Source organism: Podarcis pityusensis (assembly GCF_964106645.2).
Source record: "Podarcis pityusensis genome assembly, chromosome: 2".
NCBI lineage: Eukaryota > Metazoa > Chordata > Lepidosauria > Squamata > Lacertidae > Podarcis > Podarcis pityusensis.
The window spans coordinates 119,898,864-119,909,057 of NC_138029.1; the positions used below are offsets into that span (position 1 = coordinate 119,898,864).

General features: G+C 45.6%; 1 protein-coding gene across 2 annotated transcripts; it reads right to left on the reverse strand.

Moving 5' to 3' along the window:
• Window positions 1–1,737: 1,737 nt before the first annotated feature.
• Window positions 1,738–9,979, reverse strand: LOC308469470 (uncharacterized protein). 2 transcript variants are annotated; one of them, XM_080991972.1, is made up of 3 exons: window positions 9,789–9,979; window positions 8,043–8,232; window positions 1,738–6,233 (listed from the first exon to the last, which is right to left on the reverse strand). In XM_080991972.1, exons 2-3 carry the CDS (start codon window positions 8,074–8,076, stop codon window positions 4,126–4,128), a joined length of 2,142 nt encoding a protein of 713 aa, XP_080848098.1. In that variant the 5' UTR covers window positions 8,077–8,232; window positions 9,789–9,979; the 3' UTR covers window positions 1,738–4,125. The 2 variants fall into 2 exon arrangements, with proteins under 2 accessions (XP_080848098.1, XP_080848099.1); XM_080991973.1 differs by lacking the exon at window positions 8,043–8,232 and having other exon boundaries at window positions 9,789–9,836.
• Between the last annotated feature and the right edge of the window lie 215 nt (window positions 9,980–10,194).

Genomic DNA, 10,194 nt, shown 5'->3' on the forward strand with positions numbered 1-10,194 from the left:
TCAACCATTCCTCATCAGGCTTGGTTTCCAGACCCCTGATCATCATGGTTGCCCTCCTCTGCACACGTTCCAGCTTGTCAACATCCTTCTTAAATTGTGGTGTCCAGAACTGGACACAGGACTCCAGGTGTGGCCAGACCAAGGCAGAATAGAGAGGGACTATGACTTCCCTTGATCTGGACATGACTTCTGCTGATGCAGCTTAGAATCGTATTCACTTTTTTTGCCACTGCATCACACTGTAGGCTTGTGTTAAGCTTGTGGTCCACCAAGATCCATAGATCCTTTCCACATACACTACTGGCAAGTCAAATGTCCATCACCTTATATTTGTGCAGCTGGCTCTACCTGCCTAAGTGGAGAACCTTGCATAAATTTACATATGGAACTTTAAATTTCACCGTTGTGTGTTTTTACAGTGAAATGCATGGAGATGTGAAAACACATAAAAATATTGCAGCTGCCAAAACAGTATGATGCACTTAAAGAAATGTGAAATCCAAATAAGGAGTTCTGGCCTTATTTGGCTGGTGCGTGAGTTTGTCTTTTTCCTCTTCCCCCCGGATTCCTTTTTCCTTTTGTGCCATAACAATCGTAAGCCTGCGGGCAGGAACCACTATGTTCTACCTGCATATGTTTCAAGGCCCTGTGCTTCTGAATACCATGTGTTGGAAACTGTAGGAGAGTTGTCGTCGCACTTGGATCCTGCTGTGGGACTTCCCATTGGGGAACACAACCCCTCTGCCCTGAAAACAGCTCCCTAGCTTTGCAATATGTTAGTCGGACATAGCTGTCAGGAAGGCAAAGTCTGCCTAGAACCAGAAGCCAAGAATTAGCCGCAGCCAATTAATAATGTTACAGCACAGGGCTAAGAGAGTCCATCACATCCCTGAAGCCCACTTAGGTCAAACCTGCCCTGTTGCAGCAGGTTAACACAAAGCAGGAAGGCAGAGGCTGCTAAACCAGTTTTGGGGGAGAGGGTGTTTATAAACAAATCATGCTGCCAAAGGAGATATTCACTGGATTATCTTTTCAGGGTGACCCTGGTGCCCTAGCATGTTAACATTCACACACACACACACACACACACACACATCCTTAAGATATCAATGACTGTCTGAATAAATATTGTAATATTAAAATTTTAGAAGTTACTTGAAAGTACTAATCAGGCCTAGGACCAAATTTGGAGATAGTTAAATAAATGAGATTTAGATTGTTAAGAAAAGTTAAGAAATCTCATTATAAATGGTATATTCTTTTTTAAAAAATAATGATATTGGAAACTGCTACATTCAGATACAAGGAAATTCAGATGGGAGGGACTAGAGGAAGTCAAATAATATGTTTATGGGATTGGAGTTTAATTAAGTAATTAATTTGTGTTGATTAAGTGTTTGTTGTTATATTTTCTGTTTTAATTTGTTTTAGCAGTTCTATTGGTTATTTTATTTTATTTTTGTCTTATTTGTTTTATAGTATGTGTGATATTTGTATAAACTTAATAAAAATTATTGGGGGGGGGAACCAAATTTTAATTTTACTTAAAAAAAAAAGGTATCAATGACTTCCCTTCTTCTCTTTCCCTGGTTCATTTTGCATATCCTAAATCCCTGCATATTTTACAAAAACTAAACCATTCAGTGTTCCATTATTGCATCCATCAAAACTTGTTTACACTGTTGAATTTATCTTAATGCTGTCCTAGCAGAGTGACCGGAATAAAGCAAGCATGAGTCCAGAGAGAAAGGAGCCTTTACTGAGGTAAAATTTGACCAAAACAGTACATATAGCTTGAGGAGAAACACGTGAAGAGGTTTGTCTTTGTTAGGTCAGGCCCTCTATTGCATGGCGTTGGACTGGATGATTCTCAGGGTCCCTTACAGCTCTACAGTTCTATGATCTTGTCAGTCAGGGAATGAACCCCTGAAGTCATACACAGAAGAATTCCTGGGTGTACTTCCAAGAATAATAATGCAACAAAAAAAAGAACAAACTGCTGTCTCTGGGCAAGAGGTAGTAACAACATGAATTGCTTCAGCCCTGGACCTTGACGTCTCTATGCCGGAAGATATCCAACTCTATTGTTCTGTGTTAGCAACACCAACTTTCATGTTTTCTTTACTTAGGGATGCAGGTGACACTGTGGTGTAAACCACAGAGCCTAGGGCTTGCCGATCAGAAGGTTGGCGGTTCGAATCCCCACGATGGGGTGAGCTCCCATTGCTTGGTCCCTGCTCCTGCCAACCTAGCAGTTCGAAAGCACAAAGTGCAAGTAGATAAATAGGTACCACTCCGGCGGGAAGATAAACAGCGTTTCCGTGCGCTGCTCTGGTTCGCCAGAAGCAGCTTAGTCATGCTGGCCACATGGCCCGGAAGCTGTACGCCGGCTCCCTCGGCCTGTAAAGCGAGATGAGTGCCACAACCCCAGAATTGTTCGCCACTGGACTTAACTGTCAGAGGTCCTTTACCTTTTTTTAGTTACGGCTCCGGCTGAGAGAGCTCTGAGGATGCTCAGTGGCAGAGCACATGCTTCTGCATGCAGAAGGCTCATGGTAGAATTACAGAATTGTAGAGTTGGAAGGGACCCCAACAGTCATCTAGTCTAATAATAATAACTTATACTCAGCCTATCTGGTTGGGTTCCCCAGCCACTTTGGGCGGCTCCCAACAGAATATTAAAAACACGACAAAACATCAAACATTAAAAACTTCCCTAAACAGGGCTGCCTTCAGATGTCTTCTAAAAGTCAGATAGTTGTTTATTTCCTTGACATCTGATGGGAGGGCATTCCTGTCTGGTTCCCTGTATCCTCACTTCTTGCAGGAAGGGAACCACCAGAAGGCCCTCAGAACTGGAATTCAGAGTCTGGGCTGAACAATGGGGGTAGAGACGCTCCTTCAGGTATACTGGGCCGAGGCCGTTTAGGGCTTTAAAGGTCAGCACCGACACTTTGAATTGTGCTCAGAAATGTCCTGGGAGCCAGTGTAGGTGTTTCAGAATCGGTGTTATGTGGTCTCAGCAGCCACTCCCAGTCACCAGTCTAGCTGCCGCATTCTGGATTAGTTGCAGTTTCTGGGTCACCTTCAAAGGTAGCCCCACGTAGAGTGCATTGCAGTAGTCCAAGCGGGAGATAACTAGAGCATGCACCGTTCCAGCAATGCAGGAATCCTGGCCACAGCAGTCCCTGAGCACAGGACCTCTGTGTAAAAACCTTGGAGTGCTGCTGCCAGCCAGTGTAGTCAATATGGAGCTAGATCAGCGGTCTGATATTGTGTAAGGCAGAGTCCTTTGGAGAGGGGCTATAGGAGAGAAACTGATTTCTCTGCAACCCCATTCCAGGTAGGGCTGGCAATGTCTCCTGCCTGAAACCCTGGAGAATAACTACCGGTCTGTTTGGAACAGGATATGTGGGAAACCGTTCCTGTGAAATATTCTACAGAAGGAAATCCTGGGCAAAGACAGCAAAACATCACTTAAGTACTTTCTGTCAAAGAACTAGTAACATTTCTGTTTTACTTTTTCATTTTTCACATCACTATGAGTGCATGTAACAGGTAGCAAAACCTATACATCTTTACACACCACTACAAGAGAAACAACGCAGTTCTCCTTCCCTCTTTTGCTACAGCGAAATGCAGTGTGCACTTGGAGTCCACATTTATCTATTTTTTTAAAGAACAAGAAAAATATTGAGCCTTGAGGCCATGTAAAAGCTAACAGGTTGATTGTGGCATGGTCATCTTTTGTGGACTAAATCTTAGATGGCTAATAGTCAAAGGAGAAAACAGTAAGGTGGTAGTTGAATGGCAATGAGGTTCAAAAATTAGAGTTAGTGACTCTTTGAGCTCAAATATATGTAAAAACAGACACACCACTGACCTTTTGCAGTGGCAAACTGGCGATTTCAGCAATTATAATCTGTAGGGGAGTGCAGAATCATTTGCATGAAACAGGCGCAGGTGGCAGATGTTCTGGCACCGCTTCATTGACTGACACAGGTGATGCAACAAATGCAGCCACCCCAAATCAACAGGGTATATTCACCAGAGACCTATTTCCAACATTCTTCTATAAAACGAGTGCAGCAAGCCACCTGCCAGCCATGCGACGTCACTATAACATCATGCGATTGACAGGTGGTTTGTTCCACCCACCTGTCCCATTTGGCCCTCTTGGTGGGGCCAGATAATGATCTGGCTCCCAGAGCCTAAAAGGATCTCCACCCCTGATGTATATGATTTCTCTTCCGTGTGGATTCTTTGATGATAAGAAAGGCTAACACTATTAGTGAAGCTCTTCCCACACTCTAAGCATTTATGCGATTTCTCTGTGTGGATTCTTTGATGGGAAGAAAGGCCACTGCTCTGAGCGAAGCTCTTCCCACACTCCGAGCAATTATATGGTTTCTCTCCCGTATGGAGCCTCTGATGATTAGAGAGGGTATTGCTTCGGCTGAAGCTCTTCCCACAGTCTAAGCATTTATATGGTTTCTCTCCCGTATGGGTCCTTTGATGGTTAGTGAGGTGGGTCTTCTGGTTGAAGCTCTTTCCACACTCTGAACATGTAAATGCTTTCTCTCCTGTATGTAGTCTGTAGTGTATTGCTAAAGTTTGGCTACAACTGAAGCTCTTTCCGCACTCTGAGCATTTAAAGATTTTTTCACTTGAATGGGTATTTTGGTGGTAAGTAAGGTTACTGTTGTGACTAAAGCTTTTCCCACATTCTGAACATTTAAATGGTTTCTCGCCTGTATGGAGTCTCTGATGATTAGACAGGCTACTGCTATGAGTGAAGTTCTTGCCACACACTGAGCATATATATGGTTTCACTCCAGTGTGGATTCTTTGATGATTAAGCAGGTCATAGCTCTGAAAAAAACTCTTTCCACACTCACAACATCTAAATGGTTTCTCTCCTATATGAATTTTTTGATGGTAAGAAAGGCTGCTAGTATTAGTGAAGCTCTTTCCACACTCTGAACATTTATACGGTTTCTCTCCTGTGTGGAGTCTCTGATGACTAGAAAGACTACTGCTATGACTGAAGTTTTTGCCACACACCAGGCATTTATAGGGTTTTCCTCCAGTGTGGATTCTTTGATGATAAAGAAGGCCATAGCTCTGAAAAAAACTCTTTCCACACTCAGAACATTTAAACGGTTTGTCTCCTGTATGGATTTTTTGATGGTAAGAAAGGCTACTGCTATGAGTAAAGCTCTTTCCACACTCTGAGCATTTATACAGTTTTTCTCTTGTATGGATTCTTTGATGAGAAAGAAGGTGATTGCTCTGGCTGAAGCTCTTTCCACAATGAAAACATTTATACGGCTTCTCTCCTGTGTGGGTTCTTTCATGATAAGAAAGGCTACTACTATTAGTGAAGCTCTTTCCACACTCTGAGCATGTATACGGTTTCTCTCCTGTATGGATTCTTTTATGTTTACAAAGGCTACTGTTATGAGTGAAGTTCTTTCCACACACTGAGCATTTGTATGGTTTTTCTTCTGTGTGGATTCTTTGATGAGAGATGAGGCCACTGCTCTGACAGAAACTCTTCCCACACTCGGAACATTTATATGGTTTTTCTCCTTTATGAGCCCTTTGATGATAAGAAAGGCTACTGCTGTGAGTAAAACTCTTCCGACACTCTGAGCATTTATAAGGTTTCTCCCCTGTGTGGATTCTCTGATGAGAATGAAGCTCACTCCTCTGGCTGAAGTTCTTTTTGCAATGAAAACATTTGTAAGGTTTCTCTTCAGTGTGGACTCGTTGATGATATGAAAGACTGCTGCTGCTAGTGAAGCTCTTTCCACACTCTGAGCATTCAAACGGTTTCTCTCCTGTATGGATCCTTCGATGATTAAAAAGGGTACTGCTCTGCGTGAAGCTCTTTCCACACTCTGAGCATTTATATGGTTTCTCACCTGTGTGGATTCTCTCATGCACAATGAGATGTTTCCTGTAGTTGAAGCTCCTTCCACATTCTGAACATTTAAATGGTTTCTCCCCTTCATGCAATCTTCTAAGATTTCTAAGGCTTGATATCTTAGTTAGGACTCTTGTACTTTGGGGGATTTTTGCCTGTTTCTTTCCTGTGTGACATTCTTCCGGCATCACAATTTCACTGAAGCCAGTGCCTTCTGGAACAACAGCTTTCTCCCTCAAATTCTCTTCTGCTTCAGTTTTCATTCTCTGCTGCTCATCCTTTTTATTGCTCTCCCTCCCATCACCTGCAGGAATACAAAGGGAAACCTGATCAGGGAGGAACAACTCCCAAAATTAGGGAACAATCCCAGCCATTTACTGTGTGAATGACAGAATGGGAAAGACAGTGGGGAGGCAGATCCTGCAATATACAGGTAATGACTGATTTACACACAATTGTGCACATCCCAAACCAGGAAGTGACCCTGAAACAGCAGAACGGGGGCAGGGCAGAACACTTTACGCCAATGTGTACGGAGACCTAGAACGTAATCCTCATGGAAAACAAGGATTGCCTGTATTAAAACAGCCTTGGGTCTGAGGTCTGGCTCTGCAGCTGCAAGCAAGATTGATTACCTGACAGGAAGAGAGGTTCTCCCTGGCAATACCTTCATAACTAAGAAACATTCACAGCAGGAGATTAAAATAGCAGCTGGCTCCACTTTCCAAGGGTGTCACAATTAAGAGAAAACAAGTAGAGGGGAGCTAGAAACAGAGGGTGAAATGTAGAGATTCAGCAAGAGAAAAATACAGAGGGTGAAGGAGAGGAAAAGTGCGTCTTATAGAGAAAAAATACGGTACTTTATTTATTGCATTTGTCTTCACCTTTTTCTCCAAGGAGTTCCAGGTGCCATACTCGGCTCTTCCCAACCTCAATTAACCCCAACAAGCCTGTGATGAGAGCCAGTCTCAAGAAACTCATTCTAATGAGTTTCCTGTCCGAGTGGTGATTGGAACCTTGGTCTCCCAGGTTCTAGTCCAGGCATAGGCAACCTCAGCCTGCCAGATGTTTTGGTACTACAACTCCCATGATCCCTAGCTTATTATTATTATTATTTTTATTTATTTATTTATACCCCGCCCATCTGGCTGGGTTTCCCCAGCCACTCTGGGCAGCTTCCAACAAAATATTAAAATACCGTAATACATCAAACTTTAAAAGCTTCCCTAAACAGGGCTGCCTTCAGATGTTGTCTAAAAGTCTGGTAGTTGTTGTTCTCTTTGACATCTGGTGGGAGGGCGTGCCACAGGGCAGGTGCCACTACCAAGAAGGCCCTTGGCGCTGGACCTCACTGTCCAGATAGAATGATGGGGGTGGAGACGCTCCTTCAGATATACTGGACCGAGGCTGTTTAGAGCTTTAAAGGTCAGGAGTAGCCAACAGGACTAGTGGTCAGGGATAATGGAAATTGTAGTCCCAAAACATCTGGTGGGCTGAGGTTGCCTATGCCTGTTCTAGCCAGACACTACAACACACTGGTTTTACTCCAGAGGGGAAGGAGAACAGACTTAGAAGGGGTTGGTAAGGGAGGGAGGTCTGGGGAACAGGAAACCTTCAAGAACAGGCTGAATGAAGGCAGGGAACCTATGTTAAAGGAAGTCAGGGGGCGTGTAAGAAGAAGCATTTCCTGGAGGAAGCAAAACTTACAAACAAGACGGGATCACAGGTGACAGGCGGTCTCTGAAAGCAAGAGAAATTTTGGGCTTCTGACAATCCTTCGGACAGGCAGAGGGGGAAGGGAGCGACTGTAGTGCAAATAAAACAGGGGACCCTAAACAACTGGGGAAAGGGTTTTAAAGAAAGCATAGAGGAACAATTTATCGTTCTATCCATTTTGGACCACTCTGGTCCTTTGTTACACAGGAAGGCCAGGGTGGTCTGGAACGTAATGGACAATAAATTATCCTTTTCCCCCTACCCCATGGTTTTCTGAATCCTGAGACAGAAAGGATCTGGCATGGCTGCAGGAGATTCTTCATACAGATAATTAAAAAACAAACCACCAATACTCCCTGCTTTCAGTAACTCAGCCAAGAAAACGAAGGAACCTTACCCACAGAATCCAGATTTCCATAATTCTCCTCCATAACTTCCCTGTGCAGGGCCCTCTGGCCTGGATAAAGCAAAGCTAGCTCACTCCTCTGTGGAAAAGTGCACAGCCACCTTCGCAAAGATCACGGGAGCTTGAAAGCTGGAAGAGGAGGAGCCTTCCTCTCGCAGATCGCTGCATCCCAGGAAGGATACTGTAGAGCGGTAAAAAGGGGCAGAAAAAAAGCCACCACAATGAAAACACTCTGGTTTTCTTTAAAGTCCATTCCTACGGCAGCTAAGTACCATCTTCACCCAGGCCTCTCCCCTTTTACAGTGGTACCTCGGGTTAAGAACTTAATTCATTCTGGAGGTCCGTTCTTAACCTGAACGGGGCCTCCTGCTGCCGCTGCGCGATTTCTATTCTCATCCTGTGTAATAGGAATTTTATGGTCTTAGATATATGACAATGTTCATAACCGCACGTACATAGATCAACACAGGAAGGCCAACCTGGAACCATTTTGATTCCTAAACTGACCAAATGTTTTCTCTGCAAGGTCAAACGGGAAAAGTCTCCCCATTGTCTCTTTCCTCACAAATCCTGTCTTAAGGACACATTTAAGATATGAATAGGGTGTGAGCCTGTGACCTGGCCCAGGAAATAAGTATTTTACCACTACAAAAGAATGGCCAGGCTCCCCAGGCAATCCAATCAAGTAACCTGCCAGACAGGAGATAAACTGCGACAAGAGAAAAACAGCATGGAAATGTTCTGTTTTAGACCGCCTTTTCTGGGATGTATCTGAGGGGTGGTCTTAGGTTACACCCCTTCTGTGATGTATGTATAATGTTTCTGGGGGTGGTCTTGATCTAAAGGAGGGGAATTTCAAAAGTCTTTGTAAGCCCTTACACAGCATTTTTGTGGGTCCTCCTCCTTTCCTGCGAGTGAGGGGAGCACCCTGTTGCAACAGATCAATAAAGATCAAGCTTACTAGCTGCTTTGCTTCTCAATATTTTCTGGTTGGCCTCTGTTATTCTCTCCTACCAATAGGGAACCTATGTAAGGACTCTATATGGGCTCTTGGATACCCCATAAGGGAAGAAGGGCATATTTTTATTTACAACATCCTGAAGCAAAGTTCTTAACCCGAGGTACTATTTCTGGGTTAGCAGAGTCTGTAACCTGAAGCGTCTGTAACCCGAGGTACCACTGTATTTATTTAACCAGATAAACCAGGACATCTGGGCATCTTGGGATGGGCAGTGGCTCCGTGGCAGAGCACCTGCTTTGCAAGCAGAAGGGTTCACCTCCAGGTTTTGCTGGGGAAGAAGACCCTGTGCCTGCCATCGGGAGGGTCGCTGCCAGTCCGTGTGGACAGCACCGTTGCTCTGACCAATGGGCTGGGGCGCAGGGAGCTTTGTGGAAACTTCCATATCCCCATCCTCGCGCGATTCCAGTCGCCTCCTTTGCAAGATTCAGTGGGAGGCGGATTGCTACGCTTCGGGGGAAGGGAGGAGGCTCACGGGCAGAGCACCTGCTCGGCATGCAGAAGGTCCCGGGCTCCATCCCCAGTTGGGCCGGGAAGAGCCCTGGCAGAGCTGCTGCCAGCCTGTGCAGGCAATACTGAGCTGGCTGGACCACTGGTCTGATTCAGCGACGGGGTTTTCCTTCTTCCCTCCCTCCCCCCACCTCCGTCATCACCCCCCGAGCGGCCCCCGAGGCCCCCTTTGCGGCCTCCAGAAACCTCAGCCCCCCCCCCGCGCCCACCTCAAGCGCCGCTCGGCCGCCGTCCTTCTCCTCCGCCGCCCTCCGCGCCTCTCTCGCTCTCGCCCCAAGGCACGACGGGAAAGCCAGTGCCGCCGAGCGCGGCTGCCACGGAAACTCACTGTCCCGGTGGCGGAAGGAAACTACGACTCCCAGCAGCCACCGCGAAGGGAGGACTTAGAACGCCCAGCTGCTCCGCGCTGATTGGGAGGGGAGGGGGAAGAAGAGCGGTATGTTGCTATTATTACCTTCTGTCTTGTCGCGGCGGCTCCCGGCCTGCAGGTGGCGCCGCGCTCTCGCTTCCGGGAGGTGACACTGAAGTCACCTCCTAAGATAATAGTACTGGTCGGAAAGGATTGTAACACTTGCAGAATGCTTTTTAAAAAATTGATCTGCTCAGAGATCCAGG

Bases quoted from the DNA above. Each gene is read 5' to 3' on its own strand.
- LOC308469470 (XM_080991972.1), bottom strand. From the start codon at position 8,076: ATGGAGGAGAATTATGGAAATCTGGATTCTGTGG. The intron at 6,234-8,042 runs GTAAGGTTCCTT...GTATTCCTGCAG, and splicing joins TGGAAATCTGGATTCTGTGG to GTGATGGGAGGGAGAGCAAT.